Raw genomic sequence first — 25,652 nt, 5'->3', positions numbered from 1 at the left:
TGATCTAGGCAAACCTGCTTTACCTGGGAGGTTGGACTAGCTGATCTCCAGAGGTACCTTCTGCCCCTTACCATTCTATGATTCTTGATAAAAAAAGTTATTTTGAAATGTATATAGGGACATCACTTTTCAGGAAAATACCTCAAGGATTTCTTCATATTTTTTCACAGTTCTTTTTAGATCGTCATCTTTTTCAGCAATTTTTTTATGCAACTGCGTTGTCTCTATGTGATGATTTTCTATCAATTCAGTTTCTACCTCCTGGGCTTTACCTAGAAAAAAAGATAGGCAATATTTTATAAAAGCACATTAATTTTGTTAAATTATGTCACAGCAATATTAAAAAAAAGCTCAAAGACAACTGTGAAAGGCATCTATAAAAAAAACTTGTCAAGAAAATTCATTTTTCACACTGTCAGTGTTAATTATGTCACTTGATCCTGATGTTTGTTGATTGTTACTTCAGTATCTGGAGTAATTTATTTTTTTTTCTACCTGATGTTGGGACTTTAATCTAGAAGTTAAGATCACAACCAATATTTATCAACTAGCTCTATTTCCTATTCTGAAACATCTGAAATCATTAGAAATCCCTCATTTGTAGGGCTACATCCAGTAATTGTGGAGTTAAAACAAACATACCTTCTGCTCACTTATTCAACCTCCAGCTTACACTACAGTGGTAAATGATGAATAGAAGCTGAAATATGCTGTTCTCTAGTTATAACTCTATGGCATAGCAACTAACCATCACGTTTCGTTGGCAACTGATAGTGATTACAGAAAATGAAGTCTGTGAGACAAGGCTAAGAAAATGTCACAGTATCACAGTATAACTAAGGTTGGAAGAGACCTCGAGGATCATCGAGTCCAACCTATCAACACAGACCCCATGACTAAACCATGGCACCAAGTGCCACGTCCAATCTCCTCTTGAATGCATCCAGGGATGGTGACTCCACCACCTCCCTGGGCAGCACTTTCCAATGATGAACGACTTGCGGTGAAGAACTTTCTCCTCACCTCGAGTCTAAACCTCCCCTGACGCAGCTTGAGACTGTGTCCCCTTGTTCTGGTGCTGGTTGCCTGGGAGAAGAGACCAACCCCTTCCCGGCCACAACCACCCCTCAGGTAGTTGTAGAGGGCAATGAGGTCACCCCTGAGCCTCCTCTTCTCCAGGCTAAACAATCCCAGCTCCCTCAGCCTCTCCTCATAGGGCTTGTGTTCAAGGCCTCTCACCAGCCTTGTACTTCTCTAGACATGTTCAAGTGTTTCGATGTCCTTCTTAAACTGAGGGACCCAGAACTGGACACAGGACTCAAGGTGTGGCCTAACCAAAGCAGAGTACAGGGGCACAATGACTTCCCTGCTCCTGCTGGCCACACCATTCCTAATGCAGGCCAGGATGCCATTGGCCCTCTTGGCCACCTGGGCACACTGCTGGCTCATATTCAGGCAGCTGTCAATCAGCACCCCCAGGTCCCTCTCTGTTTGGCATCTCTCCAGCCACTCTGACCCCAACTTGTAGCTCTGCATGGGGTTGCCGTAGCCAAAGTGCAGCACTCGGCACTTGGACTTTTTGAATGCCATCCCACTGGATTCTGCCCATCTGTCCAGTCGGTCGAGGTCCCTCTGCAGAGCCTTTCCACCCTCTAACTGACTAACATCTGCTCCTAACTTGGTGTCATCTGCAAACTTGCTGATGACTGACTCGACCCCCAAAGGAAATAGAATGAACAGATGTCATCCTGATTCCCAGACGGATCCAAGTTCCTGCAAAAGGCACCACCCTTCAGTGTTGTACCATTGACAATGGAGTGTTAAAGGTTTCAATTGCTGAAGTTTAAGTTGTATTACAATAAAGACTTAGCATGTGCTTTCACCGCTATTTTTGTTGGTACCTATGGTTACGTAGGGTAAGAACTACATATGCATTTTCCTAATTGTGCTGTAAGTAACATTTATATGTTATTTCCTGAGCAAGAGATTTTCTTCCCCTGAGTTCCCTAGCCAATCATAAAACACATGGTCTTTATCAGAACTCTCAGGTAAAACCCCTTCCCCAAAACATCTGAAGTTTTTTTTTCTGGCTATTTTGCTGATTACAGTTAGAACAGTGTTTCACTTACTGATTGTCTCTTTCACTGCCGTTTCCAATTCTCTTTCTTTTTGAGCCAGCTGTGTATTGAACTCTCTCATTAACTGCTTTAAGGTGGAGTTGTGCTTTAACTCAATGTCTTCTTGTTCACATCTGTTAACAAAATGCCAAAAAAATGCAGCAAGGTAATAAAAAAGTTACAAGAGAATGTGAGAACAGTTTAGCAAGGTAGGAGATCTGGAGTTTCTCCAGAACTATTTTAGAATGGGATGGTTTTCAAGTGTATGAATTCTATGGAATTGAGGGAGGTTTCTTGCTCCTCTCCAACTGAATTCACCTGGATATTGTAGGTGTTTCATTTAAAAAGCAACCCAGAACTGAACCTTTCCGAAAGACAGGGAGTTTTTGCTGAGGAAGCTGAAGTAAGGAATGGTTTTGCTGAGCAAGTAAAGAATGTGCTGTGTAAAAGCAGAAGTTTTAGGGGATTCCTTGCTTGAAAAACTGTTAGAGTGCTGAATACACTTTTGTGCAGTACCTATCAGCAACTCTTGATACCATTTGAACATGAAGCCTCCGGTACTCAATTTTATTAAACCTTTGGTTCCTGTTTGAGGAGCCAGAAGTAAATTTAAGTTCTGGCAATGCCAAAAGTGACTACTGCTAAGGTAAATCAGAAGTGGTGTCATTTTGCGAAAAGACAAACCGCTTTCACAACTGATGACTCGAAGAGTGTTTTATGAAGTGCTACTTCAAGTAGTTTTCTTTGCTGTGTCTCTATTCAAAAAATGACACAAAAATACCAGTCATTATTTTACTCTTACAAAAGTATAAAAGTACCTTATAAAACTATTCTTGAGGTTAGTGGTTAAAGATAAAGCAAAAAAAATGGCAATAAGACCAGGAACAAAGAATTTACCTGATTTTCTGCTCCATTTCTTCTAAGGACTCCTTCTTTACTATGTCAAGCTCCTGTTGATGTTCTTTCCGCAGAGCACGTAAGTCCTTCTGAAGGCTATTCACTTCTTTGCGTAGTTTCTGTTTCTCCCTTTCAGTCTCTTCCAGTTTACGCTGCAGGTCCTTCTGCTGGTTCTGCATCTCACCTAGCAACTTCTGCAGCTCTGAATCAGACTTAGCCTTTTCTTCAGCATTTCCCTCAAAAGCTTTCAGGCTTTCATTTCTTTCATCCAACTGCTGTTGTAAACTTGTTAGTTTTTCTTCATACCTGAAAGTCATATCTTCCATCTCAACCTTATGTGCTTCATTTTCCTTCACTAGACTATTTTCCAACTCTTTTATCTTCTGTTCTAAAGTGTGACTGACTGCCTCCTTTTCCTGCAATTTTTTCTGAAAATCTACAATTACATTCTCCATATCAAGATGCTTTTGCTCTTTAGCTTTTAACTCTTCCCTACTGTTTGCTAAATCACCACCACAATGTGCATGCTCGTTTGCTAACGAGTATTTTTTGGTTTGCTCAAGTTCTTTCCTGAGACTTTCAGTTCTACTCTGCTCCTCCTGATGGCTCTTCTCCACACACTCTAGTTTTTTAAGGAGTTCTTCCTGTTTGTTTTGCAGTTGGAGACAACAGTCATTACTCTCTTGTTGTTCCTTTTCATACTTCTGCAGTAATTCATCTCTCTCAGTTAGGCCCTTCTGTAGCACACGCATTTTCTCTTCATATGACTGTTGGACACTCTCGAGCATACTTTTCTTTTCTTGTTCTAGAGCAGCTTTTACACTTTCTACTTTTTGCAGCATTTCTTTCTCCAGTTCTGCAGGATCTCTTGTTAACTTAATTTTTTCTTCTAAGGACTCAATTTTGGCCTCTCTCTCCTGCACTTTTTGTTCCAAGCCTCTTAACTGATTTTCTTTATCCTGCTTAAATTGTTGTTCCTTTTCTTCCATCTGGGATATCAATTGTTTTTTAATAGAAGCAATTTTTTGCTCTGCCTTCTTTTTCAGGTCTGCCAGCTTAGTACTGTTCTCTGCATTCAGTCTATCTTCTAATTCTTTAATTTCTTCCTCTTTCCTTTTAAGCATCTCTGTCTTCTTTTGATCAAATTCCTTCTCCTTTGCTTCAAATTCCACTTTCAGTGAACCTATTTGCTTCTCAAGACTAGCCACTTTCTCTTCAGCCTCCTTAAATCTATTGTCCTTTTCAAAAGCCACCTTCTCTGCCTGCTGAAGCTGATGAGCTATTTCTTTGTGCTCTGTGTCCTTCTGTTCATTGCACTTTTTAAGTTCCTCCATCAAGGAAACATTTTCTGAAGTTTTCTCAGCAATATTTTCTTCTAGTTCAACAATTCTTGCTGCTTGGTTTTTTAACTTTGCAGTTAATTCACTTTCTTGCTTTTCCTTCTGGTTTTGCTTCTGTTCCAGTTCACTTTTTAAACTATCAAGATTCTTGCTTTGTTTAGCCAGCTGCTCTTTCAGTTTATTTAACTCATCATCTTTTTGATTGGCTTCAATATTGCTTAATTCAAGTTTGCTCTGCAAATCTTTGATAGTATCATGATTTTGTGTAAACTTGGTTTGTGCTTTTGTCTTCCACTCTGACAGTTTGGCTGTACAATGATCTACCTGCTGAAGAGCTGATGCTCTTTCTTGACTCAGTGTCTCAACTCTGGATGACAACTCCTGAACCTGGTTTAACAACTGCAACCGCTCCTCTTGATGTTGCTTGCTTAACAGAGCCACAGCTGCTTCCTTCTCTGTTAAACTTACCGTGCCTTCAAGTCTAGCATTAAGTTCATTAATTGTTTTGTTGAGAGCAGAGATCTCAGATTCTTTTTCCTGGAGTTCCTCCCTCATTGAGGTGACAGCATTGATATTTTCAGACAACTCTTTCTTCAGCTGTGTTATGCAACTTTCCTTTTCTGATGCTGCTTGCTGCTGATGTCCTCCTTCTTTCTGCAGTTGTTCTTTTTCTGTTAGAAGTCCTTCAATGTCAGTTCTCAAGGACATAATTAAATTGTCCTTCTCTTGCAGCTGTTGCACTGACTTCTGCAAAGAAGCACTTGCAGCGGAATGGTGCTCTGTTACTTCTCTAAGCTGAGCTTCTAGCTCAGGAATCTTACTCATTTTAATTAATATTGCTTCTTTAACTTTTGCAGTTCGCTGCTCACAATCTGTTATTTTACATGTAACTAGGCCAAGTTTTTCGTTACATTTTTCAATTAATTCATCACTTTTTGTTTGCAATAAAGCTTCAGCATTCCTACTGTAATTATCTAACTGGGCTGCAAGTGCTCCCAACTGCCTTTTAAACTCATTTTCTTTTAGTTGAATTGCCTCTATTTTTTTCTCATAATTCTCGTGATCTTTATACTGAGAAGACTGCACAGTTTGGAGTTTCTCTTCAAGTGTTTTCAGGGTACCAGCCAACTCAGTAATTTTGGCTTTGTCTTTTTCTTCAACTGCTTTCTGTTTACTGAGCTGCTCCTGAAGATCAGTCTGCTCTTTCAGGGACTGATTAAGATCACTTTCCATTTTTTTCAACTGTGTTTTCATGTCACTTTCCCTATCTGAAAAAGAATTCACCTTAGCCACTGACTGTTTTAGTTCTTCTTGCAGTTCCTTCAGGAACTCCTCCCTTTTTGCTTGTTCTTCCTTCAGTTGGGTTATTTCACTTCTGGAGCCCTCCTTCTCAGCACTGAAGGTGGCAAGCTGCTGTTTAAGGTCTCCAACTTCCTGCTCTTTCTCTTGCAATTCCATTTCATGTTTTTCCTGGAGTTCTTCAATCTGCTGATGGAGTTTCTTCTCCCAACTCTGGGTAATTTCTTCCAGTTCCCTTCTATGAGCTTCAGCAAGACTCTCTAGTTGCTCCTTCTGATTAGATTCCAGTTTTGACACAGCATCATTGATTCCAGCTGAACTGGCATGTGCCATTTCCAATATTCTAGCATTGAATTCACTCTCTTTCTGACTGAACTCCAACTGCTTATTTTCAAGCTCTTTTTTTAGTTTAGCTTCCTGCTCAGCAAGTTTCTTTTTGAAACTTTCCTGCATATCTTTTGATTTCTGTTTAATTTTCTCCATTTTGTTCTCCTGACGTTTCAGTTTACTATCATATTCTCCCTGTAAAGTATTAATTCTCTCCTCTGCAGCTAACAGTTTCTGATTAAGCTCTTCCACTTGCTTGTTCTGTAACTTCTTCATGTGTTCAATTTCATTTTCCTTCTCAGTTAGACTTCTCTTTGTCTCATCAGCCTCTCTTTTTAGATCCTTCAGTTGACATTCATGTTGTTGTGTTAAAGAAGTTACTTTTTGTGTATTTTCATTGTTTTGATCTTGCAAATGCTGCTTAAGATCCTGTACCTGAGAGACGGATGCCTCCAAATCATTCTTGACTTCATTCAGCTGGCATTCAGTTCTTTCTAGTTGCTCACTAAGCTGTGATTTTTCACTTTCAAGATCTGCTAGCTTATGCTGCAGCTTTGCTAATTCCTCTTCATAAATCTTTGCCTGCTCATTAGAAGTACTGCTATGAGACTCTGAAAGCTCCTCTAGCTTTGCAGACACTTGGACAAGTTCAGCCTCAGATCTTTCTGCAGATTCCTTTAGTTTCTGTTCATGTGCTTTTAGCTCCTCCAGATGTCTGTCTTTGTCCTCCAACAATTGCTTGAGTTTGTCGAGTTCCTCTCTGAGTACCTTCTCAACACCCTGAATAGACATTTCATGCTCTTTTAACATCATTTCAATCTTTTCATTGTGTTGTTTCCTTTCTTCTTCCAACTTCCCTTCCAATTCCTGCTTTGCTTCACACACTTTACTATTCAATTCTGAGAGTTCTTGTTCTAAATCATGACGTATTTTTAGTGCTTCTGACAGCTCAGCAGACAGAGCTTCTAATTCTGTTTGTTTGACATCCAGTTTTTCTAATGTTTTTTCATTCATCTCTTCTATGTGTGCACGGAAAGCTGTTTCTTTCTCTTTCAAAATCGTATCTATCTCTTGCTCTTGTTTCTCTTTCATTTTTTCCATCTCCATTACTTGTTGTTGCTTTAAGATTTCAAGTTTTTCTGTCCAAAGCTCTTCCTGCTGCTGTTTCAGGTTCTCCAGCTCTTTCTTGTGTTTTTCAACCATGTCACTGATTTCCTTACTGTGTTGCTTTTTTTCTGTCTCCATCAGAGTACTCAATTCCTCCGACTGCTTTCTGTCATCTTGCGAATATTTTGTCAGAGAGCTTTCCAGTTCAAGAATTCTCTATTAGAAAATACAGTTTTAAAAGAATATTAATATTCAAAAGATAACAAGTTGATTAAGTATTTCTTAAATCTCACCAGGTTCATATAACTACAAGCCACTTACTCCATTATTTTTAGAGAATAGCAACTTATTAAGGCTTTTATTCAGCTAGCTTGCTCTTATCTCGGCTTCCACCAAAATTTTACATCCCACTGCAGTGAAAAAAAGACACAAAAAAAACTTGGAAAGAATTTAAGTTATACAAATTAAATAATTAATATGATATTTATGAGAGATACGTTCACATTTTCTTATGAAGCTGAAGTACCAATACCTAGGATGAAAGACACTGATAGTCCACAAAACTATTATGGAGCTTTGCACACATCCACTGATCTATCTTAATTCCACTTTTCATGGAAATGCTGCTGTGAAGTTAAAACACTTTAAAGGCAAAACTTCCAAACTAATATTTGGGAGTGTTAGAATAATGTATGAACTTGCATTAGCAGGTAATACATTACCCATTACCTAAAGTAAAGAACACTTCAAGATGTAAGCACACGTTTATTTGGCTACAAATTCATACCCCACTCCATGATACCAAGTGAATGTATTTCTACCTTTTACCATCCAAAACTAGAAGCTGCAGCGTATCACAGCAAGGCATTAAATTTCTGTAACTACAAGAAGCATAGTGAGATTAAAACCACCCAACCACTGTAAATCCACTGTATTTGTAACCTGTCATAGGTAAATACATAGTGAATGCAGTGGTAAACATTTACCCTACTGGAATATTTACTCACAGTTCTGAAAGTTTCTACTTCTTCCTGCATCTTCTCAACTTTCTTGTCACACTCTGACTGTATTGCTTTCTTCTGCAGCTCTAATTCTTCTAAGGCTAGGGATTCTTGCTGCTCTTTTTCTTGAAGGGTTTTTAAACACTCACTCTGACTTTTTTCCTGCATCAAAAATTAAGATTAAACCCAACTATAAATACAGTTATCATACTTTCAAAAAGAGTACAATAGGATATTTACAAACCCATTAACAGGAGTCATACACTGACAGCCTGCATTTTCTCTACACACACAGTCTGTATTTCACTTGTGAAAACAAAATTGTTCTAAACCACTTCTATTTTCTTCAGAACCACTGGTCATCTACTGCTCTTTGCATGAGTCTATCATCCGTAAATTTGCTGATGACACCCAGCTGGGGACAGGAGTTGATCTGCTAGAGGGTAGAGAGGCTCTGCAGAGAGACCTCGACAGGCTGGACAGATGGGCAGAGTCCAACGGCATGAGATTTAACACATCCAAGTGCCGAGTTCTGCACATCGGCCACAACAACCCCATGCAGAGCTACAGGCTGGGGTCAGAGTGGCTGGAGAGCAGCCAGGCAGAGAGGGACCTGGGGGTGCTGGTTGATGGTAGGATGAACATGAGCCTGCAGTGTGCCCAGGCGGCCAGGAGGACCAATGGCATCCTGGCCTGCATCAAGAACAGTGTGGCCACCAGGAGCAGGGAGGTCATTCTGCCCCTGTACACTGCACTGGTTAGGCCACACCTCGAGTCCTGTGTCCAGTTCTGGGCCCCTCAGTTTAGGAAGGATGTTGACTTGCTGGAACGCGTCCAGAGAAGGGCAACAAAGTTGGTGAGGGGCTTGGAACATAAGCCCTATGAGGAGAGACTGAGGGAGCTGGGGCTGCTTAGCCTGGAGAGGAGGAGACTCAGGGGTGACCTTATTGCTCTCTACAACTACCTGAAGAGGGGTTGTAAACAGGCAGAGGTTGGTCTCTTCTCCCAGGCAGCCAGCACCAGAACAAGAGGACACAGTCTCAGGCTGCGCCAGGGGAAGTTCAGGCTGGAGGTCAGGAGGAAGTTTTACACAGAGAGTGATTGCCCATTGGAATGGACTGCCCGGGGAGGTGGTGGAGTCACCATCACTGGAGGTGTTCAGGAGGAGACTTGACAGGGTGCTTGGTTGCATGGGTTAGTTGATTAGGTGGTGTTGGATGATAGGTTGGACGCGATGATCTTGAAGGTCTCTTCCAACCTGGTTTATTCTATTGTATTCTATTCTAAACAGAGAATGTAATCCAGCCTTTCATCTTGGTTGGTTTACCACAAATAATTGAGAGAAATAATGGTATGTCCTCACTTGATTCCACCGCTAATGGGGAATTGTGTGAAATCCCTACACATTTTAGGGATACTTACAAGAGCTGCCCTCAGCTTCTCCTGGAATTCCTTCTCTTGGGCCTGCAACTTCTCCTTGAGCTCCAGATCTTTTGAAGCCATTTCTTTTTTATGGAATTTTTCTAGCTCAGCCACACGCTCCTCTGAAGATTTCTGTGAAACAAAGTCAGAAAAAAATATTTTAAAATACTAAATGACAAAACTTTTAGTATTATTTCTTAACAAGAAAAGCAGCACACCCAAGAGAGGAAAGCAGAACATCTCTTTATTTCCTCTAAATAACTAAATGTTACGGACTTAGGGTTCTTATTTTCAAGCTTGAAGCTATCCATCTTCCTTCTCAAGTCTTCCACAGCCCTGCCAATAGAGAACTCTTCTACCAAGGTGAACTTGAATGATTTCCATTTCGGTTCAGATGTGATAATAAATTGCAAGAGGAACTTCTGTCTGTAGCTTTCCCTGTAATCTTATTTCATGAGCCACAAAGTCAAGTGGTAACAGCCATCTACAACCTACATATGTGTTTTATTTCAGAATAATGTAATTTAAGTTTCTCACCCTCCTAAAGCATCAGTGCATTCTTTTAGAAAAATCAGCAATATGAACAACTGTCAACATCAGAACTGCAATATAAAGGCATGCAAATTCACAGCTTTGAAAGGCACATGAATTAATCCTGCAATTCCTTCTTAAATAAGGCAAATGAAGCAAATTTTAGCAATTCTTAACTAGCAAACAGTTTGGCAACAAGTTCTTAAACATTTACACACACTAGACTAGGATAATCATTAGAAGTATTTAGCATTAAACCCCAAAATCCTGTGGAGATGTGGGAGTTGACTGTAATTAATTTCTTCTTGGCTTCCTTTAAAGTCTCAAGTAAACTTCTAGTAAATAATTTTCTTAAATATTGTGAAACAGAGCAGTATTGCTCATTTTTACATACCTCTAATGTACTGGTTTTAAAATGTTAGAGAAAAAATAATATATATGGAGGTTTCTATGTTGTCTTAAGTAAATCTTAAAAATTTTAAAGTAAATTATTTTTTATAGATATTATGAAATAGCAAAAACTTGATAACAAAATTACGGTATACAAATGTATTTTACACCTATAGTTCTGTTATTAGATAAAACGCCAATAACACAGGATGAGTTTCAGCTTTTACCTTCATAATCTCAACCACCTCCTGTTTCACTCTGGTTAACTCCCGTTGAAGGTTTACCCTCTCTTCCTCACTTGCCTTTTCTACTGCCTTGATTTTTTCATCCATTTCTACCTGCAGTTTTTTCCGGGCTTCCTCTGTCTTTTGGGCCATACTCAGAGCCCTCTCAAGCTCTTCAAAAGCTGTAAAGAAAAGAAAAGTATATGACAGTCATGAAATCCCCATGTCCCTGGATACAAGAACAGAATTCTCAGTAGCTGTAAATTAAACAAGTAACAGAGGAATGAACTTAGAAATCCATGAAGAATTCACATGGGTTTATTATTTAGAAAAGAAAAAGAACTGACAAATAGCTGTGGATGTCTTTCAACACATTCTTTAGCTTTCATTTCCCCCTGCCCCCTAAAATCTCTCTAAAATACATAAACCACATAAAAGACCTATGGCTCCTCTTCTGGCCATATGTGCTGAACAACTTTTAAGAAAACAAAATAAAAACCTGCATAAAGAAATGCTTGTGTCTTCTGAAGACTGCCCTTTGCTTCTAAACTTCACAAATAAAATACAAGAAAAAATACTAAGATCTGCTCCTAGAAAACTTGAACATATATAAGATGTTCCAGAAGAACATTTAGGTGGCAGTGAAGAAACGTATTTACATTCACACAAGATGCAAGAACATTTCAAATGAGAAGCAATGATGCCTCAGCTTTTTTCCCTGAGGAGAAGTATTCTAAGATTATTCATAGATGACTATTAAATTTAAAAAGTAAAATAATCCTGTGCTGTGAGTTGTTATTATTATTGTTGTTATTATTTCATACCAGCATCCGAGTTCCTCACTAAAACTGATGGCAGAATCTATAAAAAATTGCACAACATTAGAATTTGATCACTGCTAGGGAAATCTCTTCCTGAGCATATCATGAACGTGAAAAACCCCTGCTGTAAATCAAAGGAATATTCAGTCTCAGAATAGTCTATTATAATGTGATTACTTTTTTACATGAAAGGACCTTGTGAAAAACACCTGTGTAAAACTCAATCACAGTGCCAATTTCCATGACCATATTTATTTGACCATAATGACCATAATTTATTTGAGCATAAAACCTCTGGAATGAAATTATTCTATTATATCCTGGACTACTTGAAAACTATATTGGGAGCAGACAAAACAAAATTACTTTTAATATGTTATTTAGTATGCTAAGATATCTTCCACTTAGTTCTGTTCCAAGAAGAAAATCACAACGAATGCATCCATCTCTTGTTGCCTTGATTCACCATTATTTCATAAGCATTGACAGCAATTCTCATAATAGTTGGATGTTTTTGAAGTTATCTTTAACAGCATTTGGTCATGTGTTTGATGAGTGAATAAGTTCCATTGCACATCTTCTGATAGCATTCAAACTCAAGCTTTTAATCACAATCTGTATTTTTAAGGCAATGATGCAAATACGTTTCCAAATGCCTTAATTCCGAAAACCTGCATTCTCCCAAATTCTGACCACTTCCACAATATTCTTGTTTCCTAAAGAAGCCTGTCCTTGACTACTGAAAGCACCAATTGTATTTTAGCACCAAACAGAGTTGCTACTGACATTGCCAATATCAAAACACATCACTGTATCCACTTTTTCACTCCTTGTTCTACTTAAACAATAAATACTTAAACTCATTACAAGAAAGTAGGAGCACTATTAATTATTTCAAAGAGCAAAGCAGTCTAAAACATAATGCAAGCATGCAGGAGGCTTATAGCTCCTTTCTTTCCAAGCACAGCTCTTCACAGTCCCCATCAAGGAGTTTGCCATCTGAGATCTGCAGAACTCCACTCCTCCCCTCTTGCCACCCTGGGTACAACTTGGTTATGAACACAGCCTGCACAAAGTCATTTGGAGAATGGCACCAACCTCCCTGATGTTCCTCTCAGCTCCAACAAAAGCACATACAGCCAGCAAAATTGGCCAAGTCCTTCAGTATTTCAACATCATAAATTGCTTTTGGGGAAAAACAAACAAAAAACAAACAAAAAACCCCAACAAAACAAGCCTACACACCCTCACAAAGTATACCGTGAATATAAAGCCTGCAAGTAAAAGATTAAGTTATTTCACTTTTCCAGGCATGTTTTCTGATTCTTGCTCTGAGCCACATTTATTTCTATTTGAGAAACCTGTTACTTCTGTTAAAGGAAAGAGAATGCATTTGCTGCAGCCCACAAATCCACTGAAAAGAAGATCCAGACTCACACTAGGATTGACTATTGACAGGTAAGAGCTGAGCAACATGCGGTGTGACAGCTGCATCACCGGAACTGCAAGCAGGATGCTAATACAAAGCTGATGGATAAAATGCCAAGGGGCATGAAAGCACAAAGAAGCAACACTTCACAGAAACACTTAGCTCTCTAAAAGGTAAATTCTATGCATCTCAGGCACTTCTAGCACTTGAAGCAAAACAAAATGTTTTAATTAAAAAAAAAAATCACAGAATGACAGGGATTGGAAGGGACCTCTGCAGATTATTCAGTCCAACACCCCTGCCAGAGCAGGTTCACTTAGAGCAGATTGCACATTCAAAGTAGTCAGCTCTAGTGTGGCATGACACAGCTGAGTTTCAGACCAGCAGAGGGCTAAACTGTCATTGAGTAGACATAACATGGTCTGAAATATTGTTATTATTTTTAATCTGTGGGAGATTTTACTTCTACTGTGGATAAAAGCCTTGAATAAAGTCCACTTTTTTGTCCAAATACATCTATTCTCAATGTAGAGAGTAAAGGCACTGCCTGTGCTCTACCCCAACCAGCAGAGCTACTGTGCAGCAAAGGTCTTTTTACCAAGACACTGGTCAAGGGAAGTCTACAAAAGCACAGTGGCAAATCAGAAACAAAGTGTGCAAAATCTCAATGATATGACCAAACCAAGTAATCCAGAAATGTGTCTGATCGATGTTGAAGAAGTGCAAGGCTACAAAATTGATTTTTATAAAATGTGCTAGAGAGCTGACTGCTTTAATCATAGAATGGATTGGGTTTGAGGAGACCTAAAGGTCCTCTAGTCCAAACCCCCTGTAGTGAGCTGGTACATCTTCAAACTACACCAGTTTACTCAGAGTCCTGTCCAGTCTGGCCTCCAGTCTTTCCAGGGATGGCAGATCTACCACCTGTCTGAGCAACCTCTGTCAGTGTTTCACCATGGTCAGTGTGAAATCTTTCTTCCTTGTATTTAGCCTAAACCTCTTCTCTTTTAGTTTACAGTCATCACCCTCTGTTCTGTCACAACACGCCCTGCATCTTTCTCATAGACCCCGCCTTTACACATGCTCCAAAGCAGCAGTCTGAGTTTCTTCTCCTTGCCTCTTCTACCCAGTGTAACACCAGTCCATGCTGTGCGGAGTTCTTCCTTACTCTCCCAGTGCTCCAAACCTGGTATCTTCAACTGCAGTGCCATCTACTGCTGAAAATCATGAGGAAAGCACCAAACAGGATGGCAAAGGAGGGATTTTCACATTTTCTTGCTGAAGGCTGAAAGCAGGCATCTTGTCGAAAGCTTGAGAAACAAAGGTTGAATTAAATTTCCTACAGCTGATTTGTGTATCTAAGCAGGATTTTAAATGTACACTCCAAGCTTTTTGTTTCTCTGTAGAAAGGTGCAAAACTCACCTTAATTAAGCTTGTAAAAGAGATGTTGCCCACAGAGAATGGCAAACTAAAGCAAAATCAATTTGCTTTGTAACAACTGTTTTCTGCTTACTGTACAGAACATTAATAAGTCAATAATTTGCATCCTGAGAAGTCAGGACTTATATTGAGTAGTGTCAGGGAAATGAACTTCAGTTTACCAGTAAATTTACAAATACTAAACAGTTTTTCTGAATGCAAATGTAAACAATCAAAGCACAATGCAAAGTATTAAAAAAATCTGTTGTACTTACTTCAAGTAAAACTGCCTGAGAAGCACAGAATTTACATTTTAGACTCCAGTTCAAGCACCCAATGTGTGATGTAAGAAAAAAGAGCCCTTACCCCAGTCCTGTTCATACAAGGCTTGGGAAAGGCACCATGATTCACTTATTGGCATGTGTGGATGCACAAAAACAAGATGCTCTGTGAGATTTCAACATAACATACCTCTAACTACAAAAAAAATGAACTTCAACTGGGGAGACCAAGTATTACACAACACAAACAAAATAAGCATACATATCTTTTCATGATTTCAGTACACAAAAATGCATTATTAAATCAAACACTGGAGCATTTCACTGAAGGCACTGAATTACAAAGAAAAAAGCCAGACACATAACACTAGGCAAGTTAAAAAAATGAAGTTGAATAATAAACCACTTTTTAGCCTACAACATAGTAGTGTGATAGTAAATCCCAAAATGTATGTAGTAGTTTCAGGCTGTGCATTGAAAATTTTCCACAGATCTTGAACAGAAAGTTGTAGAATGTAAATAAATCACCACCGAATGTAAAGAGGAAAATAAGTTCTAAACTATCCCACTGGGTAGACTATTAACTAAGTTGGTTTAGATCAACTTTCTTTCTCTTTTCGACTTCTTTGCTCTAGCAGATGCTAGCTCTGGCTTCTGCTTGGCTTGGCTGACCTTGGCTGTGTTCTTCGCTGTGGCTGAGTATCTAACCAACTTTCTGCTCTCTCTCCTCTATTGTGTACAGGGTTGAGGGGGAGGGAAGCAGGGAAGGGGAAGCTATTATTAGCCCCATGGTTCTGGCCAGGGGGGTTCTTGTGCTGTTTGTAAATATCTGTAAACATTGTAAATATTGTATATTTTGTACATATCCATTGCATTTTGTTGTAGACTGTAGTTTTGCTTGTAAATATAGGTTCGTTTGCTCTATTTGCTGGTCTGGCAATTTAATGTTGGGGGGAATTTTCAACCCACCACAACGTATTACGTATATATTCCACAAAGACAAATCTTCATTAAATCATGACATAGAAGTCTAGAATTTTAAAGTTATCTTGCATTAACTGTCCAAGAAAGAGAATGTTAGACATGTTGACCTCAAATACATGGAATTGCCAAATTCTTCAAACTGGTACAACTCAAAGGTTGTGACCCAGAAGTAATTTCAGGCTCTCTTGATATTAACGGTGGGTTTCTCAAATGACTGAACAATTTAGTTCAACTGTACTAAATTACATTTTGGAATGCATAAAGCCAAGGAAGTAATAGAAAAACCTGATAAAGGCCATGTTATATTTCGTCTGTATTAGAAGCAGTAATAATTGATTTTCTAAGGGTTCTAAGCATGCATATGTAAGTATTAACAAAGGCCTAAAATCTCCCCCTAGGAAAGTGCAGTACACTTAACACATTTTTCAGAAGTGAAATTACTTCTCACTACAATAGTTAAGTTTGCCAGGTTGCCAGGCATTCAGAGCATCAACTCTAACCCGTTTTCAGCTTCTGGCAATGCAAACCTGAGGAAATTACTGTATAAGCCAGAGCACGTAGGTATTAGTTCATAATGAAGAGGTTTCTACCGCTTAAAACCCCACTGTGTTTCAAGTAACTACAGCAATAACTTCCTACCTACAGAACTACTAAAAATCCTTCATTTTTTCTTTTGTAATTAATCATGAAGAAAATTTTCCTAGTCTCCAAGTACTGAATAAAATCTAACTGTAGCAGGACTGACTCACTTCTCAAATATGCTTTTCCAGTGCTAAAGATGCATGCAATCTGAAAGGGTAGGGCAAAAAGGACAGCTAATCAAGATGTTTCTTACTTTCAGAAAATGGATGTTCAACCTGCTTTTCTGTATTACATTCTGTATCTACCCAAACTCATCTTTAAAATTTGAAAGTTCTGATTCAAATCTATGTAGGTTTAAAATAAATCCCAATGAACTGTATTGTTTGAACTTCTCGTTGCTTTTTAGAGAAAGAAAACACATATAATGTTCTATGTGAACTAACCACATCTGGGCTTCTGCCAGAAGAGTGAACAGTCAACATTACCTAATTTCTGTCAAAAGCAGGCTACAGTGTGTAACAGTTACATAACCAGGTTCCAAGCCTGAAGCAAAAGTGTCACTGCTGATTCACTGAAGTCAGAGGTACTTTCACTAACATTACTGAAAGAAAATTACAGTGGTTGTAGGATATCTTCTTGTTTCTAAGCTTTCTCAAGCTCTTACACACTCACTCCCTGCTATGTTTTCTACATAAGACACTGGTGACATTATAATGATAATTCATAGTTAGGTGTAATTTTCCCTACTGAAATTATACCAGCACAAAACTGTCAATCTTTTCTCCTATAAACAGGAAAGTACAGATGCCCTTCAGCAGTCTGCTCCCTAACTCCATTTATATTGATAGCAGAGACAAATCAGAAACAGCCCTCAACTCTGCTGGCTTGAAGCAAAGTTAGTAATGACACTAGCAGGGGTGGTATGTAGAACATTAGGAAAAAGAGCATCTCTTAGTACTTTTTTCCAAACAACTGATGAAGGAGTACAAAAAGACCACACTGAAGGTTTCTCATGTTTAGATGTGGAAACTAATAATCTCCAGAATTTCTTACCAGCTTTGTCAGACTTTTCTTTCTGTTCCTTTAACTCCTCGCCTTTCGTAGTGACTTGTTTGATCCGAGCACGCAGTTGGGCTATCTCCTCCTCCTTCATTTCCAATGTTTCGTGCATCTGTCGCTTTGTCTCTGCAATTACCATACCCTATGGAAAAGGTCCTTGTGATAAAAAGCTAGCAAATAAATAAAACATATAGGATCACAGGATGTCAGGAGATGGAAGGGACCTCTGGAGATTGAGTCCAACCCCGCTGCCAGAGCAGTACCTTATAATCTAGTGCAGGTCACTGCACTAGATTATAGCTGAAACAGTTTCAGACCAGGACACAAGCCTTGTCAGGAATAAAACTTAGTCTATTACTACAAGACCAGAGGTGGTGGCATTTTTCCATGTCAGAAAACAGAAAATGCTAACAAAAAGAAGGTAAGAACAAAGATTATTTTGAAGAGTAGCCAAAATTTATCTAGTGGTGGAAAGAACTCTTCCAGACAACTAAGGAGCATCAGAAAACTTCCTCCCCCTGGTATAGATACATTTCTTTGAAATATGCATTCTGTGAATAAACTGAAACTAAAAGCATCACAGTGTGCATGCTCCTCCTTAGAGAACAAGCACATATAATGAGTGTTATGTCCTCTTGCTCATTACAACATCAGAAGTTATTCCATCTCTACCCAGAGGTGAGGTTTTTTTGAGTTACTTTCCCTCCTGTCTGTGTGGGAGGGCTTGTGAGTGGGTTGTGTTAATCCAGGACAACATCCCAAGACTGTGATAAAACAGCCAAATACTTTAAGGAACAAAATACTGAGGAATTCTTCATATTTTTAAGAAGCTACAATTACTTTTCTTTCATTGGTCATTTACAAAACTAATTTACATTGTATCTCATCTTCCTTAGCGCTTGAGGGTTTTTTGTTTGCTGTGGGTTTTTTGGTTGGGTTTTGTTGTTGTTGCTTTTAATTATCATTTCATTTTTCTAAGCTGGCATTGAGAAGTCTCTTCAGCATAATTGCTCTGTCCTAGATAACATGATCTTGCATTATTAAGTTTAACCTTACTTCTCTCTCTTATTCAAGGTGAGGCCAGGCAAGTCTCTGGGCAACCTGGTATAGTTGAGGGGGTTGGACTACATTACCTTTGGAGGTCCCTTCCAACCCAAACCATTCTAAGATTCTATAACCTAACAGACAAATATCCTAAATCGTCTATCCAATAAAATTCTCAGGTAGCTTAAATTATTTGCTTGTTAAAACATAAATCAAATCACACAGGATGACTAAGAATAGCTTCTAATTCCAAGAAGCCAAACTGAGTTTTAAACAATCTTCTGAACAATTAGACAGAGTTTAAAGAAGTTTTTTACCTTGTCTTGCTCTAGCTGCTCAATCAAATTCTTTGCATCACGCAACTGTGTGATCAGTTTAGTCTTCTCAGCCATGTGAAGGTCCTACAACAAAGACACCAACTACAAGTTAAAAGCACTGCTGCCTGTAGAGAAAATACTTTCTCCTGACAAACAACCTATGTTTGGCTCTTACCCTACACTGTGCCTTGGAGGAAGTACATAGAAGAGAATCCAGAGAAATGTAAGTAGGCAGCTTTAAATTAGCTTTATACATCCCAATGCAAGGCTGCCTCATGCCTTCCGTAATAATTCAGGTATCTGAAGGCTTTGTTCTAGCCTCTACAGTTCCTGCATGGATGTCAAAATTGCTACAGTGAAACAGGCAAGAATCCACTTGAGGCACCTGTTCTCTGCTTACAAAAGGATCTCAGCAATGCAGCATAGTTGCTCATTACAGGCCTTGTGCTGGAAAACATCCTCAAAATAATGTTTCTGCACTTTTTCAAATCAGGCTGGTGCTTTGAGACCAAGACAAAGAAGCTGGCCACTAGAACTGGAGTTGAGTACGGTTACACTTGTGATATTTTCATGTTCCCATTACTATCAGCCACTTAACTCTTAGTCCACACTTGGCATTAATGACCTTAAAAGGCAAACTGAGCAAAACATTAATTTGGCTTTGGGACTGCAGTTACATTACCTTCACTGTACTGTGTTCCTCACTGTCCTGCCTTTCTCTGTTCATCTATGTAACTGCTGCCTCTTCCACTAGGTTTTAAAGGTTTGATCACTTCATCTCATTCTTCTGTGCTAGGACGTTTTTTTTGTCACCCCTGCTTCCTACAGCTACTTCATCTCTGATAACATTTTGATGGTTATTTTTACAGTAAAGTTTCATATCCAAGGTTTCCATCTTTACAGGCTTTTGAGTAACTGCTCTGTGTGTTCATTTCCATTTAACTACATTTAACTCAAAAAAAATAAAGGCACAGTTTAATGGCTTGTCCTACTAACAAATTTTGGAAATATCTGAGTTCCTGTGTTTTAGTAGTACCTGCTGAATTTAAGAGGATTTTCCATACCTTAATTTTTTCCAGTTCTTGAAGCCTCTCCTCTAACTGTTCTTGAAGTGCCTCTTTCTCGTTGGTTAACTGGGCGCAGCGCTCCTTATGCGACCGAATCATCTCCTTACAACGTTGTAGCAGGTTCTCTTGGCGCTTCACCCTCTGAGTAAGAGTTTCCAGTGTTTTAACAGAATCTTCATTGCCCTCTACAAGACAGCATTCCAACATTATTGTATGCCCACCACTTCCAAAATGTAGCTCAACATTCATCTTTCATATTATGGGTGTCCCACAGATCTCTGCAGTTATGCAAAGTCTGCAAAAATTTCATAGTGACTACTACAACTGCCAGAAATGTGCTACACAAAGAGTAGTAAATACCAGCTTTTACTCCAAATTAATTTGCAAAACCATGTTTACTATACAAGCTTCATAACCAACCTATTCTTCATCAAGGTTTTCTGTGCAATGAAGAAGTCATCATGTCTGCTGCTACTAGCTGAATACTCATGGGCAGGGGAAAAAAAAAATTACAAAAGCAAGGCAAAACATATCTCTGAAGTGCCAAGCACACAGATTCCTGCTTTCCCAGGGCTGAATATGATGGTAACTCCAAAATACCAGGAATATATAGGTCCTTCTGAGCTGTACTCCTCTCTTTACAACTAGCACACTGGGTAATACTTTACTGTGTGTTCTGCTCTGATGCTCTGGAGGCTGTAAGTGTACTCAGCATGAAAACAGCAAATTCAGAGGTTCAGTTCATGACCATAACCTTACACACTATAGCCCAGAAGCAGTCTCCAGCATAAGAAACATCTTGAATTCTGATTCTTAGGGACTGGATACTTAGGTTACGTCCTAAGCACTATGAAAGACAACACTGCATAAGAAAACCTATGATGCAATCCTTCATGCCATCCTAATACAAAAATATATCATTTCAAGATGCATGTTCACCTCTCTGAACCCTATGAAAGACACCAATGAATAGCATATTCGTTATGTATGAGCATTATAAATGTGTCCCTTGCTTAGTAATCAAACATACACAGCACTGGGAGTCCCATAACTCACTGTCCTAATGTGGAGAACACTTAAGATTACTCAACAGCATGAATATCAAAATTGATCTTTGTTTTTACTTTTTCCGAAGTGAAAAGTGAAAAAAGACAGAGCTGGCATCTCGTCTCCTCTCTGAACTCTAAGGATAAGTTCTTGCTTATGGGGTACAGAATTTCTTAATCATATTAGGTAGGGATACTAACAACCTCTAACAGCAAAAGCAGTAATTGCTATCTTCATAACTAACAAAGTCTAGATGATTCAGATTGAATTCTTATGAAAATTTATTATCTTAGAAGGGTTACCTTGTCCTCTAGCTGCCACATTGTTTTCAAAGCAACCATCTCCTCCTAGAAAAGATATCCTCCCTATAACATGTTCAGCCCTAAAGTATTTTTACTCCATCACAAGTAACAGCAGGCTTATTCCCCAAAATCCATGACACCTTGAAAAAGTTACACCACCTACCATTGCTTCCTGGTTCCATGGGGTTTTCTGCACTGATCTCTTTTGTTGGATTCTGAACTTGCAGTTCCGATTGGGTATTCGGATCAGGCAATTCGGTGCCTATCTGACCATTCTGTAACCTCTGTTTCAGCAGTGATACCTAAACAAAATGGACTTTTTGTTAAAAAACCCTAAGGATTCTAAGTATATCATGTTTTCATCTTCAAAATGAGAATCAAATAAAATTGGTATCAGAGAATGGAAAAATCTGTCTGAATCTTTCAGCATTTTTTAAAGTCAGAATGATGCTTCCAATTAACAAAAGTCGTATCATTATGAGTGGAGAAAGAAAGACCAATTAAGCAAATCACATTTTTTCCATAGCACTTTTAGTTTAAACATCTGCTCTGTTATGTTCTTACTAACAGAGACATTACAAAGACATTTAAGCACATATCAAGCAATCACATTTTACAGGAGTGAGATTTTACAAAGGAATATTTTTCAAAGGTGTCCTCTACCACAGATGCACTTTACTTCTTGATAATTATACATCACAAAATCATAGAATCACCCAGGTTGGAAGGGACCTTTAAAGGCCATCTAGTCTAACTTCCCTGCAGTGAGCAGGGACATCCTCAACTAGATCAGGTCACCCAGAGCCCTGTCAAACCCCACCTTGAATATCTCCAGGGATGGGGCCTCAACCACCTTTCTGGGCAACCTGTTCCAGTGCTCAACCACTCTCACTGGAAAGAACTTCTTCCTAACATCCAGTCTAAATCTACTCTTCTCTAATTTCAAATCCTCAGGAAGCTTTGCAACACCATAGCATTTTTAATAGAGTTCAAAGGGTCATCATCAGTGGGACAGAATCAACTTGGAGGCCTGTGGCCAGTGGTGTTCCCCAGGGGTCACTATTGGGTCCAGTTTTGTTCAGTATCTTTATCAGTGACCTGGATGAGATTGAGAGTACCCTCAACAAGTTTGCTGAGGATACAAAACTGGGGGGGTGGGGGTGGCTGACACCCCATCAGGCTGTGCAGCCATCCAAAGTGACCTGGACAGGCTGAGACCTGGGTGCAGGCAAACCTCATGAAGTTTAATAAGGACAAGTGCAGGGACCTACATCTGGGGAGAAATAACAAAAAGCAACAGTACAGGTTAGGGGCTGCCCTGATGGAAAGCAGTGCCACAGAAAAAGACCTGGCTGGTGGACAGCAAGTTCTCCATGGGACAGCAATGTGCGCCCTTGTGGCCAGAAAAGCCAATGGTATCCTGGGATGCATCAAGAAGGGTATGTCCAGCAGGTCTAGGGAAGTTCTTCTACCTCTCTACTCTGCCCTGGTGAGACCACACTTGGAATACTGCATCGAGTTTTGGGTTCCCCAGTTCAAGAAAGACAGAGAACTGCCAGAGAGAATCCAATGGAGAGCCATGAGGATAATTAGGAGACTTGAGCACCTCCCCTATGAGGAGGGACTGAGATCTGTGGGGCTATTTAGTCTTTGAGAAGACTGAGAGGGGATCTCATCAATATGTATAAATGTCTGTGGGGTGGGTGTCAAGTGGAGAGGACCAAGTTCTTTTCAGTGGTGCACAGTAACAAGACAAGAAACAATGGGTTCAAACTTGAAAACAGAAGATTTCACCTCAACATAAGAAACTTCTTTACAGTGAGGGTGATGGAGCACTGAAACAGGCTGCCCAGGGAGGTTGTGGAGTCTCCTTCTCTGGAGACTTTCAAAACCCACCTGGACGCATTCCTGTGCGGACTACCCTAAGTGATCCTGCTTTGGCAGCGGGGGTGGACCCCATGATCTCTGGAGGTCCCTTCCAACCTCCAATGTACTGTGATACTGTGAAATAGATCATGAAAGAAAGACAGAAAGAAAATAAAAGGTAGTAGGAAAAACAGTTTTAAAGAAATCTGCTGGGCAAGGTATCTTACCTGAGTCTGCAGGACACTAATAAGTTGATCTTTTTCTTCTAAGGAAGCATCAAATTCCTCTTGGAGATGTTTCTTAGCTTGTTGATCCATTTGGAGTTCCTGAGAATCATAAATAAAAGCATCTCAAATGGAAAACGAAATGGGAATTTAAAAGGCTTATCAAAATATTACAAAATAATACTAAAACCACTTCTTTTGCAGTTGTGACCGCAGAACACAATCATCAAGTAGATACTTCTTTTACTGTACAACATACCACAAAACATAAGAAGAACATCCCATAACATCAGCATTAGAATAGCAAAAGTCTAGATTTGATACAAAATTATCAAACATTCTTTCTTCTTAAGTTTGTGGAGAGATCACTTCAAGCCTGCTCCTAAAAACTGTTTTTCCATGCACACATTTCTCCCAGAACTAGGAATACTGAACATTGGTAAACTAGATTGTTCATTTAACCACCACATAGGTCAATATACACAGCAGAAATGTAAGTTTATTTTATGCTCATCCAATATGCTAGCATTCTAACATGACAAATGCCATTTCTAAGAGCAGAAAGTTGACTATTCTTTAAACATGCCTTATATGAGAAAGCCAGATGTCAAAGAATTTAACTACGTAGCTTTATTTGCTATTACTATTTCATCTGGCTAAATACCTTTAGAAACTTGCAGATGTTGCCTAAATGCATCAGTAGGATCTATGTAACCTTAAAAAATAATGCCTTAGGGAGATGTCTTTTACAGTCTTACTATGCTTTTAAAAATTTCACTATTTTAATTTCTTTAAATAATTGATGTTCTGATAGAAAACCAATGTATTTAAGATAACATTAATTCACATCTAGCAGCCTACAGAAAGAATCAGAGCCATGCACATTTCATGCATGCACTTCAATTTCCCAAACTTGCATTTTAATTTTTCTTTTATTTATGTATTTACTACATCATATTTATCTCCCCAGGAAACAAATTCTTCTATGGCCATTATTCTGCAAAGATGTCTCATATAAAAACAAGTGCCACTCATAAAGGCAGCTTCTGTTAGCAGGCAAAGACAGAGAATGACTGAAAAGAGAAAGAAAGAATAAAAAACAAACAAGAAACAAAACACAGAGCACTGGAAGCTTCCTGCATTGCTCTCCTCTGACTCTGATTCTTGCTTTTATGCTCTCTTGCTGCTTTTCCCTTACCTCCAACAGCAAATCCCTGGTGCCTTAGCTGAGCTCATACCAGCTTTGAGAAGAGGTATGAGCTGAGCCTGTCCAGCCAAGAACAGGCAAGACAGTCCTAGAAAGCGCCATGGGGAGAACTGCTCCTGTCTCTTCACTAGTAGCTACATCCACTTTTTAATCCTGCACTGTCTCGGGTTCTCAAAAGCTACTGATCACATTTCTGCCTTGTGCTTCCGAGTTTTAGAAGCAATTCCTTCCAAGCAAAGCAAAGCAGCTCAGTGCAAGAACAAGTGCCAAACAGATTTACTGAAACCAATGCAGACACAATCCTCTTAGGATCCTGCAGTGCCTTCTGATCCTTGTCTGAGAAGGAAAGCACTGAAGGCTGCTTGAAGACTGCTGTTGAGGAATTACTCTTAACAGCAGAAAACTGGGGTAAGATAAAGACGCATTGATTCCCAAGGACTATTTTGCACTGCCAACTTGGCCTTAAAGGAGACTTACCTTCAGGTGACCCTCTTAAAATAAACTTGTCTGATTCTGCATATTTATGGACAAAATGGACTGTATGAATTTTGAAAGAATTTTGAAATTTAATTTCTGATGAATTATTGCTTCAAAGACTGATCTATTTTATACCATTTTAGCTTCCACAATGGCTATGTACCATTGCACTTGCAGTTATGCTTTTAAGTCTGATGAATAAAGCCTTTGGTACCTAACATTTGGGCTTCCAAAATACCAAAAAAAACTATTTTTTGAAGTTTTTCAATTAATAAAAGAAGAATGTCAGTGTTAGACAATTTTTAGCTGCATGATTTATAAGACTGAAATTAAGTTTTATACCAAATATATATACGTGTTTACATATATAAATCAGAAAAAAAATAAATACATCACAGAATCACCAAGGTTGGAAGGGACCTCAAAGATCATCAAGTCAAACCTGTCACCACAGACCTCATGACTAAACCATGGCACCAAGTGCCACGTCCAATCCCCTCTTGAACACCTCCAGGGACGGTGACTCCACTGCCTCCCTGGGCAGCACATTCCAATGGCTAACGACTCTCTCAGTGAAGAACTTTCTCCTCAAATATACCTGAAATAAAGACTATGGCAGAAGCAGAACACTATGCAGAAGTCCAACCCTTCTTCCCAATCAAAAGCTTTATCTCTGGTATATATATGTCTTCCAGACTTTACCAAGTACCTGTAAACTGGAAAACTAAACCTAGTGGAGCATGGGGACATATAGACTTAACACAGCTTTTCATTTGACCTTGTAGTGAACTGGGAAATAACTACTGGTGAGCCACAGGTCAGTAATGCTGCAGGTTTTCTCCTCCTAAGGGCTGACAGTTTAGCTTAGGA

The 25,652-nt window shown here is 39.1% G+C and overlaps 1 protein-coding gene across 5 annotated transcripts in view; it reads right to left on the bottom strand.

Annotated features, from left to right (window-relative positions):
- The window catches only part of GOLGA4 (golgin A4), a 60,268-nt gene that overhangs the window by 14,051 nt on the left and 20,565 nt on the right, over positions 1 to 25,652 (bottom strand). For all 5 annotated transcript variants that reach the window (XM_068156883.1, XM_068156884.1, XM_068156885.1 and 2 more), the window contains 11 exons: positions 23,102 to 23,200; positions 21,172 to 21,310; positions 19,657 to 19,844; positions 18,593 to 18,676; positions 17,226 to 17,373; positions 10,659 to 10,837; positions 9,511 to 9,642; positions 8,095 to 8,250; positions 3,015 to 7,303; positions 2,130 to 2,251; positions 142 to 272 (listed from right to left, as the gene is read on the bottom strand). In XM_068156883.1, coding sequence (XP_068012984.1) covers positions 142 to 272; positions 2,130 to 2,251; positions 3,015 to 7,303; positions 8,095 to 8,250; positions 9,511 to 9,642; positions 10,659 to 10,837; positions 17,226 to 17,373; positions 18,593 to 18,676; positions 19,657 to 19,844; positions 21,172 to 21,310; positions 23,102 to 23,200 — 5,667 coding nt within the window. The remainder of the gene's footprint in view (positions 1 to 141; positions 273 to 2,129; positions 2,252 to 3,014; positions 7,304 to 8,094; positions 8,251 to 9,510; positions 9,643 to 10,658; positions 10,838 to 17,225; positions 17,374 to 18,592; positions 18,677 to 19,656; positions 19,845 to 21,171; positions 21,311 to 23,101; positions 23,201 to 25,652) is intronic.

The sequence above is a fragment of the Melanerpes formicivorus genome, unplaced genomic scaffold, assembly GCF_026170545.1.
Source record: "Melanerpes formicivorus ecotype bairdi unplaced genomic scaffold, bMelFor1.0.p_v2 SCAF_35, whole genome shotgun sequence".
Taxonomy (NCBI): domain Eukaryota; kingdom Metazoa; phylum Chordata; class Aves; order Piciformes; family Picidae; genus Melanerpes; species Melanerpes formicivorus.
The sequence above is the reverse complement of the archived record's forward strand: the minus strand, read 5'-3'. Positions and strand labels throughout refer to the sequence as shown.